At 47.9% G+C, this 23,863-nt stretch overlaps 1 protein-coding gene across 5 annotated transcripts in view; it reads right to left on the bottom strand.

Annotated features, from left to right (window-relative positions):
• MYO16 (myosin XVI) overlaps nt 1-23,863 on the bottom strand; it is a 464,729-nt gene that overhangs the window by 67,997 nt on the left and 372,869 nt on the right. For all 5 annotated transcript variants that reach the window (XM_084759479.1, XM_084759478.1, XM_084759475.1 and 2 more), the window contains exons 29-31: nt 10,673-10,769; nt 5,440-5,668; nt 3,486-3,751 (exon numbers count right to left, since the gene is read on the bottom strand). In XM_084759479.1, coding sequence (XP_084615605.1) covers nt 3,486-3,751; nt 5,440-5,668; nt 10,673-10,769 — 592 coding nt within the window. The remainder of the gene's footprint in view (nt 1-3,485; nt 3,752-5,439; nt 5,669-10,672; nt 10,770-23,863) is intronic.

Here is a 23,863-nt window from a genome sequence, read left to right as displayed (position 1 = left end):
TCATTTTATTTAAATCACTGTTTGGGTGGGTTGCTAAGCAACATCAGAAATGAATGTAGCTTCCCCTTCAGGCTTTAAGGTCTTTTATATTAAATAATGAAGAGTCTGTTAGATGAGGGTTCTGGGGTGTCCCTGGCTGAATCAAAGCTGGATGTCTGAATGGCAAGGCCATGTCACACCCTGCTCCCTGACTCAGTTTCCTCGCCAGCACAGGGAGGCCTGTGACGATTTGCCATAGGTTGTTCTAAGGATGGGAAATACTGAGACTAAGGCCCCTCGTGTCAGTAAGTACCCCCTTTTCTTCCAGCTACTCAGCAAGGAGTTAACTGCTGGAAATGCCATGGGAGCTGCATAGTGCTGCTTAAAGTATGGCTGGAGCTTTGGCAGGCACTTTGCCTGGAGTAAGGCAGTGACGCTACAGGGAGCACTGGTAGGCACTTTGCCTGGAGTAAGGCAGTGATGCTACAGGGAGCACTGGTAGGTACTTTGCCTGGAGTAAGGCAGTGATGCTACAGGGAGCACTGGTAGGCACTTTGCCTGGAGTAAGGCAGTGATGCTACAGGGAGCACAGCTTCCTACTCCGCCCTCTGATTATCCATTTGGAGTCTCTGTGGCCCAGGACTAAGAATCTTCATTCTTCATAAGCTAAAATTGGGGAAGCCATAGTTAGAGTATTGCTGCCTAATTTGGACTCGTTGCTATTTCTGAGTATGTACATGTGATCAGCTTATTTGCAACAACAACTAAAACATACTTATGTCAGAAATTTTCCTTGTTTAGTCTCCAAGTCTATGCATGAAAGAGTCACAAGCGCTTAACAATGCCAATGAAAGGAAGCCCTAGAGCAACCATGGCTGCAGGGAGGGACACTGAGGCAGGTTTGGTGTCTAGAACTCACAACTCATGCTGCACGTCCAGTCTCAGGAGCTCAGAGACGCTATTCCTACCTGAAGTCACGGTCAGCATGTCCTAAGCTCTGGTAGGAGAGAAACATTTCCACACACAAAATCCTTCCCTTTGGGGTTCTTTGTTTAGGCACAATAGTGGCATCTAAGTCATCATCCACCCTAGCACAACCTGGTCCTATAATCTCTGAAAATAACACACGGCCACACAAAAATATAAACACAATAAGGTGAAAGCGAGAGACTATGAGGGCTCATTTCAGACCCCCCCGCCACCCCGATGTCCTGCTCTGCCTGTGTGGCTCTGCTTAGGCTCAGTGCCTCTTGCATTTTTGTTATTGCTCATTTGTTTCTGCCTCCAACATAGGGCGTGGGTCCACTCTGCAACTGTGGTTTCTCACTACTTTCTTTTTACTCACATCTACGTGACTTCTGGCCCTCAAGGTCAGAACAGTGTCCTCCTAGTATACTCATGAACTTGGGGACCTTGACTTGGGCCTTACAAAGAGGCTTGTGCATGGAGTCGACAGCGCCAGCTTGCTGGGTGCATGGAGAAATGGGGTTTGCTCACTCTCGTCCCGTGTTTTGGGAGTTTTGTTCTCTGGGTTTGCGTCTCAGGCTGTCACCAGCGCATCCCACCCATGTCAGCACGTGAGGTAAGCTGCTTGTTGCCCACACCGCTCAATCATCTTATCTTCTTATTCCCCTCACCCCGTCTCAGGACTCCTGGAAGCTTGGACCCTACAGCAGTGGCACTGGCAACTCACTGTGCCACCGCTGCCCCACCCCGTCGCAGGCGCTGTGCTGACTGGCAGCTGAATCAGACAGGCCCAGTGGAAGTGCACACCAGCTTCCTGCCAAGCCTCGGTCTAGCTCACTCTGCATCCAGTGGACTTCCACTGTAGACCTTGACGCTGCGCTCTGGCCTCCACTGTTCTCTTTTGTGCACAGACCCTCCACCCTGCACCCTGCACGTGAGGACACGTGAGATCCCCCACATCACCTCCTCAAAGGTTTGGTAATATAGTGGGCGCATTAAACAGCAGCCTTTACTTCTGAGTTAAAATATCTCTAAAGACCGCCTTTCTTAGCTCATTCTTTCTTTTAAAAAAAAGATTAACTTTTATTTGTATGTGTGAGTGTTTGGCTTGCATGTATGTATGTATGTATACAGCATGCGTGGTGTCCACAGGTCAGGAGAGGGCAGCGGATCCTCTGGAGCTGGAGCTACAGATGATTGTTAGCAACCACATGAGCGCTGGGAACCAAACCTGGGTCTTTGGAAGAACAGCCAGTGCTTTTAACTGTTGAGGCGTCACCTTCTTATTTATTCTTTCTTTCTTTTGTTCTCAGATCCATTATGTTATTATTATTATTTTATCCCGACCTCAGTTTCCCCATCCTCCTCTTCTCCTAGCTGCTCTCCACACCGCCCCTCTGCCCCTCTGCATCCACTCCTCCCTCATTTCTGCTCAGGAAGGGGCAGGCCTCCTGCAGATGCCAACTGCACATGGCAGATGGAGTTGCAGTGAGACTAGGCGCCTCCCTTCATAGGCACTAAAGAATATGACTTTGAAGAAATCTCCGATACTGCCACTGTTCTAGGCGTCTGTCCAGGGTCAGAAGCCTTGATCTTTGTTTAAACTGAGTTTGTTGTTCCCGGCTGTATTTCTATGTTGTTGGACCACTTAACTACTGCAATCACTCAGCTCCACACCTACGTCTTTGTAGGACCCACTCACTGCTCTGGATGTTCTGCCCGCTTTCCCCACACTGCCACCAGACCTCTTTCTCTCCACAGCGGTGTTCTGTGGCTGAAAGCAGTCCATGAGGTGGCCTGTTTGTTACCCACCCTTCCCTATGAGAAGGTTCACTTTGTTTCCACGAAGGACACGTGGTGCCTGTATGCAGTGGTCACACGTCTACGCATACTCATCTGGAACCTGTTCGTTTGTGAGTGTCCTTTACAGAAGACCTTGTGTTTTCCCAGGTCTAGTGCTACCCTGCCAGCGAGCACTCGCAATATATGTTCCCTTGAGAGCTGATGGAGAGTAATCACCATCCCCCCAAGGCCACCCCCTCTTCTTGACCACTCGAAGCAGAGCCCTGCGCATCGCTCCAGTCTCAAGAGTGGCACTGACTGAGTTTTGTGGCAGTTGCCCTCTCAACCCGTCTTCCCACTCACAGTATTAACAAGGTGGCTGAAACTTTAGAGCATGACCAGGGAAGCCTGGTGAGTATCTGTACCTTTTAATCAGCGGAAAATTTTATATGGAGCAGCAACCAACTGTCAGAGCTGCTTTGGCCTTGAGGCTGCTAATTCAATGCAGGGGTGGGACCCAGAGTGAAGGAAATGACACGTAAGTAGCTTTCCCCTAAGAGGCTTAAGGATTTGAATATTATTTATATTTAATGACTAAAAAGCTGCTGGCAAGCCAACAATTGGATTTATTTCTATTAAAGATATATTAGGGCCATGACGGTGCCAACGGGCACTCACAGACCGGAACCCTGAACATGAGTGAGCCTTGAGAACAGCATTCACTTGTCCACCCTCCCCCCCCCCCCCCTTTGGCTAACCTTCACTAGCTGCATCCTTGGCGGCTGAAAGGCAGGCGCTCACAGCCTCATATGAGGCGCTCAGCCGGGTGTTGGGGTCCCGCTTTGGCTTTGGTGGAGGCTGTTTCCGTGGTGATGGGAGGCCAGTGCTGTCATCCATGCTGAACACGGAGTGCAGTGATGGTGATCGGATGGATGGTCCAGCAAGAGCCTGGGCTAGGCTGTCCACTGCCATGGGGACTGGCACACTGGAGAGGACATGCCGGGACCCTCCTTGGTCTTCAGCTCTTGGGGGAAAACAAGACATAAATATGGACAGAGCACAGAGGCCCAGGTGTGTCACTCAGGTGACAGTGCTGAGCCCGTTCCCCTGACACGGAGAGAGTTCCCTGGCAGAGCCTTCCTGGCTGGCCTTGCTAGAAGATCTGCATGCAGTTCTGGGCAGCTTGCTCCCCCCTCCCAGGGGGGGGGGTACTGCCCAGGCCTGTCTGGCCCTGATGGAGCACTGGGAACGTCCCGTCCCATCCTGTCTGCTTTTCAGTATTCTCCCAGCAATGCGCCAACTACCTGAAGGGCTTCCCATCAGCCATCCCCAGAATGAATTTTTCACAGTCTGATTCTTAAGCAAATGAAAACGGCACAGCTTCAATCTGAATGATAATTTCTGGGGAACCCATCTTAATGAAGAGTTAGTGTTACAGCCAGTGTGGGGAGTTTATCACCATCTTGCCCCCTCCCCTCGCAGGAAGAGTGTGCTTGACACCAAACAAGGAAAGTTACAGTTTGTCATTCTCTCTCTCTCTCTCTCTCTCTCTCTCTCTCTCTCTCTCTCTCTCTCTCCATCTAATTTCACCAGCAGTTACTAATTATATATGGAATTATTATTATTCTTCCTGTGACTCGGCACAGTTGCCTGGTGCCAAGCGAACTGCTGGTATCAACAAATAGCAGACAAATGTTTCTTCACTTAATTTTATATCAGGCAAATAAAACGCATAACCAAATTGAGAAATTGGAGATGACTGCTTAGCTCCAGTAGGGAAAATAATAAGTATGACTTGAGAAGCCACTGAAAATGACTAGCTGTCTTGCTTTAAATTCCCTGTTTGCCTTCATATGTGAGGGGCCATTCATGTGAGACACTTGTGAGTTCATTTCACAAGGAGCTTCTTCTCATTTGTTTCATAATTATATCTGTCTGCATCGGAGCATCAACATGGCTGGAGACCAGCAGCACGCGAGCTGGCTGCCCATGTAGAAAATGAAGTCACTGAGGATGAGAGTGGGCCACTCAGAGAATAATCTGTTCCCCCTGTAATGTTTAGTTTCAGTTTTCTGTACAAAAGATTTTCCCCCAGTATTTAATCACTAAGATATTGAGAGCTAATTAGTAAAGACACATAACCATTTCCACAGCAGCAACAGAAACAACAAAAACAAGAAAATCATTTGACACAGGCAGTGATGGCAAAGGAGAATCATTTTCGGAGAGACATGAGAGGTTTCCAAGGTCTTTAGGAAAAACTGACAGCTCCCTAGTCAGTGTAAGAAGCCTGGTTCCGGCCTTCCCTAGGAGCATGCCTCATATAAAGGTGTTTTGGTTTATTCACCACTTTTGTCTTTTCAAAGTGGTGTCTGAATTCTTTGGACAGATTCCCAGAAATTTCTATCAGCCAGCTTTCCATGCCTTGCCCCTGCAGACGCAGGTTAAATGTCTTGCTCACTGATTTTGCTCATGGCTCAGAGTGAGGCTTAAGTGACAGCAAGATGGCTAGTAAAGCAATGGTATTTTATATGGCTAAACTTACACGTGGAGATTGTTGTTCATGAAGGGGCTTCGCAGGAGAAGCCACCCCGAGATTGCTGGGGTGTCTGGACTAAATAGCATGCAGGTCTGCTCCCCGACTGTTCTCTGTTCGATCGAGCTTTGCGTAGAGAGCTGTCGGAAGTCTCTGACTCCGTGGAGCCATCTTACCTCCTGGCTCCTTCGTCTTGCCTGGCCCTGTGGTAGGCAACATGGACCTCCTTGCGGAGCCTGTCGTGTTCCCGGGCAATGTCAGAAGCGTTCTGAATGACCAGGGCATCATAGGTTTTCAGTGCCATGTCCTCTGTGCTCTGTAAAAAGCTCTTGATGGACGTGACCTCTTGCTGCTTGATGCTCATTCTTTGCAGTAAGTGCCGGCGTGCCAGAAACCCTCTTATAACTTTATAAAAAAACACAACCCTAGGTCAGTGGGAGAAACACACACACACACACACACACACACACACACACACACACACACACACACACTCAACACAGAATAAGAATTTGCTAGAATATCCCAATTTCAAATTGGGAAATGCTCTGTTTCAATGTGAAACGTGCCCCACAGCCTCACATTTTTGAATACTTGGTGAGGAACATTTAGGAGACTGAACATCTTTGGAGGAAGTGAATCCTTCAAGTTATATATTAAAGCTTTATAGGCCAGCCCCACTTCCTGTTCACTCTCTCCCTTCTGGTATGGACACAGTGTGACTAACCTCTTCCTGTTCACTCTCTCCCTCATGGTATGAATACAGTGTGACCAACCACTTCCTGTTCACTCTCTCCCTCATGGTATGGATACAGTGTGACTAACCAATTCCTGTTTACTCTTTGTCTCATGGTATGGATACAGTGTGACCAACCAGCCCACAGTCTAATCTTCCCCACCAAGAGAGACTACATCCCTGTGGAACCGTGTGTGAGTCCAAACAAACCCTTAAGTTACTTTTGTTGGGGTTTTTTTTTATCACAGCAAGGAGAATATAATTAGGATAGTATGACAGGTACCTTTTCTCTGAATGAGGTTTGTTATACATAATTCTTAAGAGCCACCTCCATCCTTTTGTTTTCTTATTATAGCACAAGCTTACACAGATGGCCTGGACCAAATCAAGGAGGAAGACCTCGGTGTGGCTCCCCCCAAAACCATCTTGGGATGCACTGAGAGTCTTTCACGATTCCTGACCATTCCAGAAACACTCAAGGCCTCCTGGGAGTTGTTCTTTAAATACTTTTTCATAATACTCCTAGGGTTTTGATATAATTCCTAGAGGGTAGTACTTCCTTGAGAGCTACAGAGGTTCTTACAGAGACAATAGGAAATGTACCTTTCCTGTTTCTCAAGAGTGCTGGTCTAGAAAAATACGTAAAATCTGGGGAACAATTAACTGGAAACACAGTAAAGCCAGTAATTGATCAGCAGAAGTCGGAAAGCAGGATGTAAAGACATTTGGCTGTCTCAGATACTCAGTTATGCCGTTTAATATGGAAACGGTGTTACCCATAATGATATCTCTGTGTTGGTCACAATAATAATGGAATTATTCTCATTTCCAGTAAGCACAAGCAAGGAGTGGCAGCGCATGGGTTTGGATCCCTCTGTGCTTGTGAGGCAGCCCCACCCCGCAAGCCTGGAGTCCTCTAGATGTGATTTGTTGCCCTCCGGGGGCACAGATCAGCAATAGGGGAAGTCACATGGAAGGATATTGCAATCAATAGATGAAAGAACTTGCTAACAATTAACACGGGGTGGAAATGGAGCAGGCTGCCTTCTGAGAAAAGGGCCTGGCCTTCATCCCTGATGTGGACAAAGCCAGTCCAAGAGCCAGTCCCTGCAGATGCTGGGATAAGCACAGACTGCTGACTTCTGCCATTAGCCTTTCAGCCTCTGGGAAACCATCCCTTCAGGCTTCAAATGGCTCAGATTAGAGGAAGCTGTGGGTTAAAAAGACAGGCAGTGTCAGGGGGAAATCACTGTGTGAGACTCCCCCATGCCTGGAAGGTGCCACATGTGTGAGCAGCCTAAGAGATGTTGTAAAGTTAGGTACAATGTTCTCCCTCCTTTTAGCTCCAGATGACAATGCTAACTGGAAAGTTACTTTGGAATACAATTGCATCAAGCTCCTTACAAGGTATCTGTGTGCAGTAGCCCATACACAGCAAAAATATAACAATAAAAGGTAAGTCAGACTTTCAGGAACATAACATGCAGAATAAGATGAAGAAGTGCCAGACATGTGGCAGGCACACCGAAGGGGACTGGAGACCTTATCTAGGGTTCTGCCTGCTTCTTTTCTTCTTGCAATTGGACACAAACAGTCACTGGCCTTCCGAAGGCGACAGTGGCAACAGACGGGAGGACCAAGCTCTTGAAATAAGGGGCAGACTAACACAGAAAGTAAATGCCAAACTCCCAGGATGCCCCCTTGCTCATGCAGGGAGCCTGCTGTCCCACAGGCAGAGGACGCCATCTCCTTACTCTTTCCTACTGGCAGCCTCCTAGGGTCTTTAATAAAGTCACACAGGTTGCTGAAGCTATCTTTGTCAACAAAGGGTCACAGACACAAGTCAGCTGGAAATGGGCAGCGAGGTTTATTTGTCCACGGTTTTAAAGCCCCTTTTGGCTGCTTGGCCACTGGCTGCTTTATTTACAGTTTGGAGAAAATTTCTTTTCTCCAAAAATTTGCTAACAACAAAAAAGTGTAACTGAAAAATGGAAATGTCTCCAGATTATGTACATTTTAAGTGAATTTAATGTCAATTCTAGGAGACGAGGAAATAAAAACCAGTCACTAATGTTCACATTTGAAAGCCTGTGGTTTCTAAAGTGCTTTTTTTTTTTTTTTTGGTGTTCATTGTTCAATTTATTCAAAATGAAATTATGTATTTTTTTTATCTCAATGCCATCTTCAAGGCTGGTCTCCATTGTTATCTTCAGAAAGGTGAGCGGCAGAGTCCAGCTCATGCCCTGCTTCTCCTTGGTTACAGAGGCAACTGCATCTGTGAGGCTAACTAGAGGAGAAATTTCGAGTGGGCGTCATGTGGAACAGGGGGCACAGACTCCTCTAGTTATATTTAAGGACACTTCCCAGAAGCATCAGGGTGCCTGACACTGTTCACACATAGAACCGTGTGCTCTTCCTGACCCAGATTCCCTGTGGCTGAGAGCCAAGTTTGGATTCAGTCACTGTGGGGTGGTGCTAAAACCGCATTTACAACCAGCCTCCAGGTGAGACAGGGGTGCAGATGCCACCTGGAGTGGGGCGTTCCAGGGTGAGGTTCCAAGGAGTCCCCATCAGCATCGGGGCATCTCCCCTGCATGGATGCTCAAGTCACAGGGGTTCATTTATCATAAGCCAGAGAGGAGGGCTAGAAACTGCTTCCTTAGCCAAGGCTTCTAAAAAGGAGCCTGGGAACTTGCTACTTGGCTGCTGGAATTGGGTGGACACAGCAGGCTTCAGGGCCCCAAAGTCACAGCTGTGGCCAACAGGACACGCGGTGCCTATAAGGGTGTCTGGCTGTCTCTTTCTCCAAAGAAGAGTAGTTTTCAGGGAAGAGATGTCTGCTGGGAGAAGGGATGACAGTGGGTGACCAGGGTCTGTGAGTCAGTGACAAGGTGCTGGCCATAGAACGGCTGTCAGTGAGTGCAGGGAACCAGATAAATGCTTCTGGGTGTGTAAGGAACACTTTGAATCTGTCCCAGCCAGGAACACCACTGCTGGGCCACAATATGCCTGCAACAGTCCCTGCAGTCACCGCTGTTCTCTCCTCCCTCCCTCCCCCTCCTCCCCCTCCCTCCCTCCTCCTCTTCCTCCTCTTCCTCTTCCTCTTCCTCCTCCTCCTCCTCCTCCCCCTTCCCTCTTCCTCTTCCCTCTCCTCTTGACCCAGCACAGCCTAGAGGCACCTGAGATCGGTGACCAGGACCATAATCTCTCCCTTGGGGGCTGTCCTGCAAGGACAGGCCTGAAGTGGCCAAAAAGAAAGCTGACTTAGAACAAAGTTCCTAATTTTGGCCAAGATTTAAACTGAATGTGTTAAAAAAAAACCTCCATATGGCAGGGCCTTTTTTTTTTTTTTTTAAATCATTAGAGACTGAGGGGACCCACTGGAGATTTCTCACAAGGCCACAGCCAAACAGGACCCACACAGGAAAAATATGACAAAATGGGAGGCAGCTCATATATAACATGTGTCTAGCAGGTTTCCTGGTTTGAGAAAATTTCAAACACATCTCAGACCTGCTAAAATTCGACAAAAGGACTAATTTCTCCTATTGAACTCATAAAAACCTGCTTAAAGAGGGCTAAGGGGACGGCTCAGTGGGCAGTGTGGCTGCTAGAAAAGAAAAGCATGCAGACCAGAGTTTAGACACCACATGTTCCTGTGAAAAAGCTGGTTTTGGGGGCACACACCCATGACTGGAGGTAAGAAGACTTGGAACCAGAAGAGCAAACAGGTGAGGCCTGGGTCCTGCTGCTCAGCAATCTTAGCTAACTGAGTGAGTTCCAGGGCTAGTGAGAGACCCTGCCTCAAACAACAGGTGGAGAACAGTAACGGAAGCTACTCAGTATTGATCTCTGTTCTCTCCATGTCTGCACAAAAGATACACACGCATGCATACATGCATGCACACACGCATGCACACATGCATGCACATATGCACAGACACACACACAGACACAGACACACAAACACACTCACACACATACACACATTTAAAAAAATGTATTGATTATATCCATTTCATGTGAGGAATGGCTGTTTTGAAAAAAAAATTGCACATTTTTAGTAGTCATTTGGATTTGGATAGAAAACAAATTCAAAGTGAAATCTCTCCCAAAGTTATAATGAAATGGATGCCAAGAGCCATAAAATAAATCACACCAAATATTATCATTGCTCCCTACAGGAAAACAGAATCAAGGGTTTTCTAAGCCTTAAGGAGAGTTACAGAAAATGCTATTTGGACAATTGGCTGGTTGGATCCTAGCACCCGTGAGACTTGCACCACGGCTGCAGCCAGGTGCCAGGTGGGTTTTTCCATTGCAAGTTTCCAGCTACAATCTCACTGCTCTGTGCTTCCTAAAGAGACCAATACAATTGTCAGTCTGCAAAGTACAGAATGCAGAAATGTTAAGACGTTTATTTCTTCTCCCAATTATGACTGAGGTGAGAACTTACATAATTTTATATAGAATATAACCAACAAAACATGCAAGACCTACAAGCACCAATGCAGGGACTGGTACAGAGTGAACTAAGTAGCAAGAGTCAGCACTATGAGCCTTGATCAAGCATCATCAAGTGGGTTCAAGGCGCCCTGTGACGCTGACCCAGAGGCACACCGAGTGGTTTGGAAACTCACACCCTGAACATCTGAGTGCCTGTGTGCACTCACCTTTCTGGCACATTACAATCTTCCTTTGCAGCTGCAGCCACAGGTCACTGAGCTGGTCCACAAGCCAGTACTGCAGGAACACTTTGCGGACTCCCATCTGCAACACAAAAGTCAGGGAAATGGTCAGGCTGGAGATTTTTGGAGCATAGAATTGGAAACTACAAATAACAAAATTAACCAAGGAATTTATCTCTTATTTTATAGAGCTTGTTATTTCATCAAAACACAAGGCAGTTTGTTCTAGAACATTAGTGGGTTGTGTGTGCATCATCACCAGTGTGTGAGAACATGCATGTGCCGCTGACACGGTGGCTGCACTATGGAGTTGGCCTTCTCTGTTGGTAAAGATAGCACTGGCCTGAAGAGCCCTCCCCAGCAGGGCCCCTGGTCTCTCAGGAGTGACTCCCACCTCCTGTTCCCTCCACTCACAGCAGGGAGGAAGAACCTGGTGTAGCACAAAAGAACCAAACCCCACAAACAGGCTGAGACCAAACAGACATGGCACCAACTGTTGTCTTAGCCCGGCCCTTCCTCCCCACAGCAGCGTGGCTTACAGTGCACGAAGTATTTATGTTTCTGTGGTTACTGAACTTTCTGAGCACCGGTTTTACAGATGTTTCTACCAACAGTAGTTGCATGGATATGAGCCTCCGCAATTTTGTTTTATAAAGGAATTCCAGCATGACATCAAATTAGCTTCTATGGCAAGCACTAGAGGCATCTATCTGAGCTTATCCACTGTGCCACTGGTGATGACGGCTGCCTGTACCACCATAGGTAAAAAATAGCCACAAGAAAATGTTTTTAATCCAGAATGGCAAGCCACAGCCACATGGTTTTAAAATGATTTTTTTCTTTTTTACTGTGTGTTGCAATTCTTGTCTAAGAAACTACAGAGTCTGGGGCTGTGTGAGGGTGGTCCCTCACAAAGCGAGGGCTCCAAGGCATCTGGGGAGGAAGGAAAGGCTAACTGTGGAGGATCCTGCTGTGTCCTAGCAGGAAGTGTGGAGGACGCCTGGAGTCCTGCTCTGCCACGTAACCACCAAACGTTGTCATGGTAACTTCCATGATCATGAGCTTGGCACTTGAGACAACAGCCATTAACCTAAGAAGACTAGCATGCATGCTCCCAAGCATGAGTAGGGGACATAAAAGTGACAGCAGCTCTCAGTCTATACTGTACATCAGTGGCACTAGAGGCTGGCATGCATGTCTGCACCATTAGGTATTGAAAGGGTTTATAGGGCACAATTGACACTTGTCTTCAGGATGCTGGAGGACTCTGTGTACCTCTTCACAAAGTAACTCCAAACACATCTGTAGATCCCAGCTTCCCAGGGAAGCATGTCCTAACTGAGGTCCACCGTCTGACTGGACAGCAGTTTTAGTGTGGCCCCGAACTTGCATCCGGCCAGCTGGGACGATGGGGTGGGTCAGTGAAGAGAGCTCTCCACTCCCTTCCTGACGGCTCTTGGGTTGAACAGCTATGCACCTTACTTGGTTTTCTCCCAGTCGTTTGGAGTCTGAGGCAGTCACCCAGGGAAGCTGTTTCTGATCAGTGTCCATGCTTCCCCTGTCCTACTGCAATTCTCCTTCCCTCACTGCACTGGCTGCTTGTGTGTCAACTTGACACAAGCTGGAGTCATCATAGAGGAAGGAGCCTCAGTTGAGGAGATGCCTCCATGAGATCCAGCTATAAGGCATTTTCCCAATTAGTGATCAATGGGGGAGGGCCCAGCCCATTGTGGGTGGGGCCATCCCTGGGCTGGTGCTCCTGGGTGCTATAAGAAAGCAGGCTGAGCAAGCCATGGGGAGCAAGTCAGTAAGCAGCACCCTCCATGGCCTCTGCATCAGCTCCTGCCTCCAGGCTCCTGCCCTGCTTGAGTTCCTGTCCTGTCTTCCTTTAGTGATGGCCTGTGACGTGGAAGTGTAAGCCAAATACATCCTTTCCTCCCCAACTTGCTTTTTGGACATGGTGCTTTGCTGCAGCAAGGGACATTCTGACTAAGACACACACTGTGTTCCACAGTTTGTGGTCTCTTTATTCCTCTAAGTGCTGACTCGCTTTGGCAGTGGGCAGAAGGAGCATGGCCTCTGAGCTCTGCGGAACAAATCTGTGAGGTGCACATGGGGAAGGAGAAGCTGCTTCTCTCTGCACCACATCTGGGGGGCTCAACTCATGCTGGGAAACTGAACCCCAGGCAAAATACACCCAACACCGAGTTGTGACAGGGACCTCACAAGCAACGCAAGACCGAAGCAGCATGAAATCCCAGAGAGACCTGGTGCCTGGAAGCAGAACACATGGAGGAACCAGCAAGCAAGGACAGAGCAGGAGGGGGATCCAGTCTGCAGCCTTGCCTCCACGGGGTCCTGAGCAGGATGCAGCTGGAGACATCCCCTGAAGCCAGGCAAACACCACAGTGTGGCTATCTGATCACTGTGTGTGCGGGCCGGAGAAGCAAGGTGCTGATCCTCATCCTTAGGGAGCTCACGGCTCACTACAGGACAATGGCAGCGAGCAAACACTGGTTACACATGTTCTCTCACACACAAGGAACACGAGGATCCAACTGTGTGATTGAGACATGTCCAGGGAGATTCCCACCTTCTTTTCCATCCCGAGGGCATCCTGGGGGATGGGAGAAGATGACATGAAAGGTCCTTGGAGGTATAGCTGTGTGACAGAGAGGAGGAAGAGTAACTTCATGGAGGTGACCAACCACAAAGAGCATGACAGCAAAACCTTGGATGTTCAAGTATGTGTGCATGTGTGTGTGTGTGTCACATGTGTGTGCATGTGAGTGTGTATGGGTGTGCACATGTGTGTGCTTGTGAGCACCTGCCTATGTGTGCATGCACATATGTGTACATGTGTGTGAGTGTGCCTGTGTGTGCATGTGCATACATGTGTACACATGTGTGCATGTATGTGTGTGCAATTTGGCTGTGCTGGAAGATTAAAGACTTAAGTCTGAATTTCATAAAATAATTTTGGATTTCTTGAAGTTCACTTTTTAAAATGCCTGGGCAGTAGATTGTTCTGATGAGTTTGGAAGTTCACAATGGGTAAGCAAGCAATGTGGAGCCATGGGCCACCTGGGCTTGGGAAGAATCCCCATCTACTGCTGGTCTGTTGGCCGACCCTCGGCCACCTTTTGTAACTAACACCAGTGCTCATTTCCACTGTCAGATTAAACACCAGCTCCAGTGTGGCTTTGATGCCTTCATTCCGATCCTCAGGCCCAGTGACCAACTCTACATTGTTATTAGTAGATACCATGCTACATCCCTTGAAGGACAGAGACTCACATTCTTGAAGAACGAAGCAGGAAGCATGGGAATGAGGGCCATTCAGACAGGAAGAGAAGAGACCAGTGACAAATGGCAGTTCTGTATAAGGTGGGTCATCAAGGCAATAGGGGACACCTTCTGGACCACAGACAAGCCCTCAGGGAAAGTTAAATCAGGCCCTGATGTCTTTCAGCAATTTAGCTAAGATGATGGACCCTGGAAGGCGGTGGAACAGGTGGCAGAGGGAGTAGCATGAGAAAGACAAGCAGACTAAAGATGGTGCACAGTGGTGTCGCCGTAGGATGGGGAGCAAGTGGTCGCCCGGCTGCTCTCCATCCTGAAGAAAAAGGAAGTGAAGCCTCACAACAAAGGATTTTCAGGGAACAGTTTGACATCGGGTAAGAATGCTAAACGAGTAAAGAAGCAGAAGTGGGTTCCCTTACAGTGCCCTAGAGGTTCAGTGATGCTGAGGGCGGGTGATGGACACAAGGATCGCAGGGTCCCAGGGAAGGTCTGCATGCCAAGCTGGAGAGGACACAGGACCACAGAGTTCTTGCTGCGGCCTTGGGTTGAGATGATGACAAGGAGGGAGCAACAGGGCCCCCAATACTCAGCTGTGAGGAGGGAAGGGAGGACGTCGGGAGGAGGGTGGACACTTGCAAAGAGAGGATTAGAAATGTAACCATGCCTCCAGAATTCTTGGTCAGTGTTTGGTACAGCTGTGCCCCTGTGAGCCTATACTGACTGCGTGGGACCAAGGCTTCTAAATGTGGAGGGGTCTCCCTATGGGTGCCACACAATGTTTGGGGGTGTAAGCACACTGTGTACTGCTTATCCAGGGTGAGCATTACTTCCCCAAATGTTGATGACTTTTGTAGTGGACACTCTCCAGTCCTTTGGTCCTCACAGCCACCCAACTGTGTAGCAGAATGACAGCTCTGGCGTCTCCTACTTACTTCTTCTGCCTTCAGCAGATGCTACATTTGCACCAAGTGCCTCTTCCCCTACCAGAACAATGAAATCAGCAGGTTGTTGGTATTTTAGAGTTCTTCCTGTTCAGATTTAGTCTCCTATTTTCCATGGTGCCAGGGATGAACAAGGATAGGAGCTCAAGAGTCCTCGTCAGGGAAGCCTGGACAGATGCCTTGACTTGGGAAAGCCAGTGTCTGCATGGCCAGCAGCAGGTTATGTCACTGACCAGGTCAACGCTGCTGGCTCAGAATGCCATTTTGTCCTACACACGGCTGCTGAGGTGGTGCCATGTTCAATCTCCAGTCAAGACTCAACAGATTTCAGTCCTAGGGCTCAGTTCACTGCTGTGAGCATTTGGGTCACACTCTGGCCCGCAAGGCTGTTTCTAACTAGCTACGCACAGGGCTCAGATGCCCTTTGGCGCACTCCTCGGGGCACGGTGTTCTTACCCTGTCACTCTGACCCCCATGAGAGCAGGACATCTATGAATCAAGCCATCAGGATGCTCCTTGGGAGAACATTAGGATTTTTTTTTCTTTCAAGTGACAGATTTTAGAGGACTAAACAAGACTGTCATTGATGACTTCCAAAGCTCCAATTATTGTTCCAGTTCTTGGGGACTTTTCAGAAGTGTGGGCTGTGGAGGCAGACAACACAGGAGCAGTGGCTGCTAGGGTGTGGGTGGCGTGGGGGCTGCATGAGCACAGAGGTAACAAAGAAGCCTGTGAGTCTCTCCTTGTTCCTTGAGGGCAATTTTAGGAGCGTTATGTGTTTCTGGCAGTACTTTTGAGATATATCTTATGAAAGAAAAAGTACATAACTATTGTCCCTGGATAATTCGTGTGAGTCACACTTTTTTTTCTGCCTTAATGAAATGAAGAAAAAAGAAAAAGGAGCTAATCTCACATACAGGATAGGAAGCGGCTCCACCTTTTGTCTGCTCCCGAGTTCCTGTGAACATGAAGAAGACAAACCTATTGTCTGAGTGAACTAATTTAAATCAACTCACTCGATATGAGTAACGGCCTCTCCCGTGGGTAAGCAGAAGCATAGTGCTAGGGTCTCGTGCCTCTGCCTGACCAAGAACATGGCTGTGTTAGTCAAAGGAGGCACAGAGGGTTCTGGCTGGACACAGATGACGTGGAAACATTGTTTAGAAATGATGCTATGAGGGGAAATGCGCCGTCGGAGCTGACTGGTAGGAGCCACTGTACACAGATCACAAGAGGGGCCACGCATCGACCGTGCAGGATCGGCCTGTAGACCTGGCCTGGCTGACCCTGTGCACTCACATGGTCTAGGAGAGGAAGAGATGGACGCTGTGATGGGCGTCCTGGGGGCTGGTGGCAGGGAGGCGATTTGTCTGGGCTTTCTGGACTCACGAGCCAAACCTCCAGGTCCTTTGTACACTAAACGACTGTAAGGTTCCATGTGCTTGCTCATCCCACGAGCGTGCTGGGCTGTGGGTCTGGTTCCACAGGTTGGGACGGGGCCTGAGACTTTATGTCTCGATCAGCTGGAGGCTGCCATGACACAGGTGTGCTGACCGCCTGCAACGTGTTATGTCGTCAATCTGACAACATAAGTCTGTGCGTCTGTCAATCCACGCCACTCTTGAAGCTTTCCATCTGCCGCAGGCTTCCTGGCCCTATCCTGCCCACCACCTCCAGGGTTGGCCACAGGCTCCGCCTGGCACTCTGTATTCCCAGAGTCCTCACACGTCTACACTGCGCGGGTCCTTTACCTCAAAGCTTCCACCACAAATGACTCATAGAGCTACAGGTTGTTGGGGTGGCTGAGTCCAGGCCTGGGGGACCTGTTGCTAAAGGCTCGCGCTGAATTCCACGTTTCCTTTTCTGGCATCGAGTGCATCGCCTACTTTCTCACCTTAGTGAGTTAAGGGCCATGCGACCGGATGTCCCTGAAGTACCCCAGTCCCAAGATAGGCAGAAACGTCATTTCTCCCACACAGTGTTCATCCATCCACACACACTGTTTCTTTTCTGGGCTAGCAGCCGTATCATCAGCAACTGGTCCCTGAAGGCAGAAGCACAGGGTGTAAGCAGTGCTGTTTGCAGCTTTTCTTTAGGTCCCCTCTAACAAATAATAGTTAGAGAAGCTCAATTACGTAAAAGAAATAATTCATTTAAAATAGATCTTAGCTATTAATATGTATTTAAACTGTGTCTTTTATTTTATAAAACGTGTCTAATGTGGCTCAAAATCAAAGACAACGCATCCCTCATTGCTGGGCCTTTCTTCCTAGCATGGGATGACTGCGACCAAAGTCCACCACGCGGCTCTGTCTCTGTTCTCTACCTGCTCCTGACATCATCGTGACTGCTACCTTTCTGAATAGTCCTGAAGGTTCTGGAGCGCCACCTTTGACCTACTCATCTTGCAGAAACTTTGTTGGCTCCACGTAGGCTGCAGGCCAACATGAAAGCTCCTGGGATTCGCCTCCAGAGCCCTCTGCAGCTTGACTATTTGTCTCTGAGTGTGAGCCCGTTCTCCTCCTGTGAAAAGGAGGCTATTTACTGTCACTTCAGCTTCCTACTCACTCTCTGAAGCAGAAAAGTGATGCGAGGAGCCTTTATATACCAGCAGGGGCGGATGCCTAGACACACAGTGCTTACTGAGTGACTCACTGCTCTTGTTCTCTTTATTTCTATGCCTATGGTTATGGGACTATGCTATTTGTATAGATTATAACTTAATGAAAAATACCTTATTGGAGATTAGTTTCTTAGCTTCAAACAAAACACTTGCTTTTTCATTATTACTGATCAGAATCAACCCTTAGATTTTCCAATTCTTCCTCGTCTAAAACTATACACTATTTTAGTAACTGCTTCATGTTTCATGACATTATAAAAAAATAACATTTGCATTAAAAGTAGTCATCTTCTTCTGCTGGGGTGTTAAAATTCCAGAAAGTGTCCTGGTGTCTTCTGAAGGCCCCTATCAATGTCAACCTGCTCCTGGCTTAAACATATTGCTCCCCTGTGCTGACACGAGCCACGTGATCTCTCCTCTTCATGGTCTGCTATCTGCAGAGGCCCCCAGTTGAGTTTGTTTTTCTTCCTGCGGATCTGAGAATGTCACTGTGCTCCTGCAAAACACTGCTCTATTTTTATTATGCAAAGCAGTTTCTGTGCCTACCAGGTCAGCTCTTCCCAATGGAAGCCTCCAAAGGCCAGACTCCCTTTCTGTGCCCGTGAAGAGTCTTCACTGTGCCGATGCCTCACTCTCTCCAAACCCTACAACGTCCTGGCACACCGGGAACAGTCCGCTGACACCATGTCACCCCTTTCTGGTTCTCTTTTCCTCATAGCACAAGGGGACTTGGCTTGTAGAATCTGCCCAACTGTCCTACATAGCATCGCCCACGTTCTCCGCCTGTATACCCTACACACACGCATGCGCGCCTCCACTCTTCCATGGTCATGTCTGGGCCTGCTGGGCAAGTAGAACATGGCCCACAGTTTTCAGATGCTCAGACAAGGGCCTGCTGTTCTCAACTCCCCCTTCTCTGGGCTGAATCTCATGTTTTTCTTCCTTGATGCTTTGCTTGGCTCCTTTGAAGGACAGCCATTATTGTCATGATACATATAAATAGATTTTATTAATTATACTGTGAAAAGCTCAACATGTTACATTTTCACAGTAGCTTTGAAAGATCTGCTAAACAGAAGTGTTTTTATGTACAGTCTGATTTTGAATGTCTGAATGTACTTTTAAACATGCTAAAGGATAAATTTACACACATGCCAGTTCTCTTTGTTTTAAATAGACTGCTCTGGAAGTTCCACTCTGTCACAGAGAAGATACTCACAACCACACACACCCGACAGAGCACCATAGAGTGCAGTGTCTGAAGACGATGCTTTTGGCTTGAATTACATGTAGTCGTACATTAGAAAAACTGATTACTCTCATCTAGAACAGAGCGGTCTGCAGAGCAGGCAATGATGAACTGAAATACTCTTTTGAGCCCACTAGCAGATTCGCCGCTGTGCCATCCTATATACTGTTTCCTTATGCAAGCCATACCAGTATGGCCAACAGTACTTATAAAGCTATCTCACTCCCAGAGACACACGCCATCAAGAGCCCGGCAAAACCATGCCTCCTTCTCCAACAGCAGAGGACGGATCCAATGTTCATTCAGGGGGCGCACTTAAACCTTCCAGACAAAGGCCTATATGACATAGATGGTGGCTACTTCCCCTGAGAAAGGTGTGAGTCGTGGTCAGGAGGAGGCAGGACGGCACCCCAGCGGGACACCACTAGAGACACAGGAGTTGCTGTGCTGTGTGTATGCCCACGCGAGCCTGTTCTCAGTGCCTGTCACGGTTCTGCCACACTGTGCTTTGATGCTTGCTTCACTTCTAAAAATACGGATATCCTTGGCTCTTCTTCCTGGCATCTGATCTTATATTGTTCACCACAGTTTTAGAAACTCAAAACTACTTATATTGCTTTCTCATCTCCCCAAAGCTTATCAGGTAGCTTATTCACTGTGAGTCTTTTGTGTTATCCTCTATTCTTAGTCTCTGCCATCTTTGGGGGTGTCACTCACACTTTCTCTTGACCCAGTTTACACTAGTAAAAGGCCAAGCGTATTCCTTATCTACACTGGTATTCTGATCTCAAAGTCTCCATGTTATGCCTGTAACTTTATACGTGTGCATTTTGCAGGGTGTAGAGTGCAGCCTTTTGCTTCCTGTGTGCCCTCACCTGCCATCTCTTCCCAGCCAGCACTGACCCTGCTCTGGCCTGTGGCTGATAGCACTGATCCCGCACTGGCTGTGGCTGATAGCACTGATCCCTCACTGGCTGTGGCTGACAGCACTGATCCCTCACTGGCTGAGGCTGATAGCACTGACCCCTCACTGGCTGTGGCTGACAGCACTGACCCCTCACTGGCTGTGGCTGACAGCACTGATCCCTCACTGGCCTGTGGCTGACAGCCCTGACCCCTCACTGGCCTGTGGCTGACAGCACTGACCCCTCACTGGCTGTGGCTGACAGCACTGATCCCTCACTGGCCTGTGGCTGACAGCACTGATCCCATACTGGCTGTGGCTGACAGCACTGATCCCATACTGGCTGTGGCTGACAGCACTGATCCCACACTGGCTGTGGCTGACAGCACTGATCCCACACTGGCTGTGGCTGACAGCACTGATCCCACACTGGCTGTGGCTGACAGCACTGATCCCTCACTGGCTGTGGCTGACAGCACTGATCCCTCACTGGCTGTGGCTGACAGCACTGACCCTGCACTGGCCTGTGCCTGAGAGCACTGACCCCTCACTGGCCTGTGGCTGACAGCCCTGATCCCACACTGGCCTGATCCCGCACTGGCCTGTGGCTGATAGCACTGATCCCGCACTGGCCTGTGGCTGACAGCACTGATCCCACACTGGCCTGATCCCGCACTGGCCTGTGGCTGACAGCACTGATCCCACACTGGCTGTGGCTGACAGCACTGATCCCGCACTGGTCTGTGGCTGACAGCACTGATCCCGCACTGGCTGTGGCTGACAGCACTGATCCCGCACTGGCCTGTGCCTGAGAGCACTGATCCCTCACTGGCCTGTGGCTGACAGCCTTAGTTTGCTTGTTCGTGTCTTGTTCCCACATAAGCACACTGAAAGTGTACATCAGACCACATCTCTAGCTTTCTTCCTACAGCATTTCACAGGGGGAAAAAAAACATGAAGTTTTTCTTTCTTTTTTTCTTGTAGTTCATGGCATATATCAAATACTCTGAAACACTTGTAGAAAAGCAACCCAGGGTGATTAATGAAAGACTGAGAAGGTCTGCCTCCACACATCACCTGCCCTCTCAGCTAGCTGTCATGGCTTCTGCTGTCATGCATCGCTGCCAGTTCTGCGTGGCCACCTCCACTCCACACTGTCAGCTGACTTCCTCCCCTGGGCCCTCCTGCTCTGCCCCATTTCACTGCTGGCTCCTTGTCACCCCTCAGAGCCCAGCGGCCTGGGAACAGCATAGAGACTCTTTCATGACCTCCACTGTCCTGTTGTGATATGCGTTCTTGCTTCTCTCCCACTGTGGGTCCTATTCTGATGTATTTGCCTAACTCTTGACCTTTCTCCCTTAGTGGACTGTAAGCCATCATCTTTGCTGTGTATAAACTCCAGGAAATAAACACGCTTAATACACACTTTGAATCAGTAAAGAGGGCAAATTAGGCATAGGCACAGGCAGTTTCTATTTAACCCTTTAGATCTGTAGGGCTGTGCCACTGTAACACACTCTGTGTGTTACAAAGCTCGTAGTGGAAGAGTGTGAGAAAATGGTAATATCAAACATACTTTGTAAGCCTAGTGACAGTCCCCAGGTATCTGTAGTGGTCCTTCCTACGGGGTCCCCTAATTTCCTTTTGTTTAAAATTCAAGAATACATAATGTTTTATAATAGAACACTGGTGTCTACATATCCCATGTGTGTGCAGGTATGTTAACATTCAGCACATGATAAGGGAGGTTGAGATATAAACACATATGAGTCAAGGTAGAACGCGGTCTTCAGAGAGACAGTGAAATCTCTAACGTTGATTCTTTTTTTCAACAGTTAATTCCAGAAAAAGAGGAGTAATAGAAAAAAAGTCACTTTATAGGCTATTTTCTGGCTCACAGTTACAGGCAATTTATGAAGTGCTCCTGGAGTGATAAAATAAAGGTTATAAACCATTAATTTATTGTGCTAATAAGAGCTGAGGCCCCTAACACAACTGCCTCATCTTAAAACATGTTTTAAAAAAATATCAGGGTGGTTAAAACTTTAACAGCATCTTTACCCCTCCCTTCATTTCTTCTCCCTACTGTACTATTTTAGATTAATGAAATAATAAATCCTTCATCCAGTGGATTTTATTTAATGTTATGGTAAATGCTCATCTTGCTGTTCTCAGCACAGCACGGGCAAGTCCTTTAAAATCGCGTATCTCACAGATGCAGAACGAAATGTGAGCCTGTCTGTAAAAGTCACGCAAGGAAGGCGGTGACAGAGGAGCGATGCCTGGGGACGCCTGGGGACGAGTTTGGCTGTGGTTGGTAAATCAGCACCATGGGAAAGTGTGTTTCTGAAGACTCAGGGTCAGTGCAGTCGTAGGTCCTCATCAGAGACGTTTCTTTGCACAGTGGGCGGCAGTTGCCACAGAAAATCCAAAGGGTCAAAGTGTCAAGTGACTGTGGAGTGCTCAGTCACACTCGAGGTATCTGGATCACACCAGGTCCCTCAGGCCTAGGGACCGTCATGGAGGAAGAGAGGGAATATTTTAAGAGTCAGATGCTGGGGAGACTGGAGCCAAGTTGTCTTCTAAGCCTTAGGGCAAGCAAAAGTGACACAGAGGTTGCCTGTACCTGACAAGACCAAGCCAGCCAACACCCCAGCCCAGCACAGGAGCCCTCCACTGCGGAGAGCCAGTCTCTAGTGGAGGGGCAGGCTGCTTTCTTTAAGGGTGAAAAGAGGGGGCAAGAAGTTCGATTGAGGTGAGGCCTGGGCGGCATTGGGGGGAGGGATTGGGGTGAGTATGATCAAACACATTATACACGTGTGAAATTTCTAAAATATTAATGCTACATTAAGATTTTAAAAATCACTTAAGGATTTGGTTTCTATGAGTGATTTTTTTTGTTTCTTCTAGTCTCTCAGTCTCTGTCTCTCTGTGTCTCTTCCTTTCTTTCACACACATGCACGTTCACACGCACGCACACACACCCACAAAGAGAGAGACCACACACAGACACACACGTTTCCCATCCTATAGGCCATTGAGGTGATGTCTGCATGATCTTGAGTAAGGTCTCCAGGAACACCCTGTGTCTAGTGTATTTTTTAAGCACTGGATAACATACTCTCTCTCAGGTTGGACCCTAAAATTGCCACTGACTCTGGTGGCCACACCCTGGGACCTAGGACTGTGCTGGATGTTCCTTCCTTCTTTCCTTCCTTCCACTCAAACCAGCAAAAGTCAGCAGAAAACATCTCTTCCAAGTCTGTTTGAAAGCACTCTGAGACAGAGCAAGGCCACGGCCAGCCTGACTCCCTATGGCTCTCAGGGCCTGCTCTACGTGCCTGGCATGCTGGAACACACCCCAACAGATCTGTTTCTCCATTCTCCATCCCTCCAGATGGCAGAGAAATGAATATAGCATTCGAATAACCACACAGAAGAAAGCACCCTATAACCAGTTGATGCATATAAAACGTGTGAAAATCAGATTATACCACTTATTTTTCCACTTAGAATTAGCTTCAGAGGTTTTCATCTTACAGAAATGAAAAAGCTAGTAAAATAGATTATCCCTTAGGGACCTAGCGTCTGCTGGTGGGGAATCTGCCCAGAGATGCCTAGCTGGAGATGGGTTACATCAAAGTGATCTCAAAGTAAAACTGAATGAAAAGTGAACATATAGAGACAAATAAAATACAATAACAATAATAATATTGCAAATCATACATGGCTCATGACTCATTTAAAACTATGACTTAAGTGTATTTAGGTTTACCACACACACATACAAATAGTAATCCATGAACTCTGTTTAGTAAAGAAAAACACATTTAATGAGAGAAAACCAACATTAGGAGACAGTTGTGAAGATTGTATTCAGGCCATTTCTAGTAACTTCCATTCCTCTTAGCAAAGACACTAGTACTCAAATTATGCCTCACAAATGAACAAGCATCTCTTCTACGCACACGCACACACGCGCATACACACACGCACACACACACACAGCACACACTGATATGCACACACAAATACGCACACAAATATTCATGAGTTATTTATCATTTTATGTGCATGTGTAGATACCTGGGTGTGTATGTGTGTGTGTATGTGTGTGTGTGCTACACCACACATATGCTGTACCCATGGAATCCTG

This window comes from Acomys minous (genome assembly GCF_964271855.1).
Source record: "Acomys minous genome assembly, chromosome: 15".
Lineage (NCBI taxonomy): Eukaryota > Metazoa > Chordata > Mammalia > Rodentia > Muridae > Acomys > Acomys minous.
Note: the sequence above shows the minus strand (reverse complement) of the source record. Positions and strands in the feature narration are given on the sequence as shown.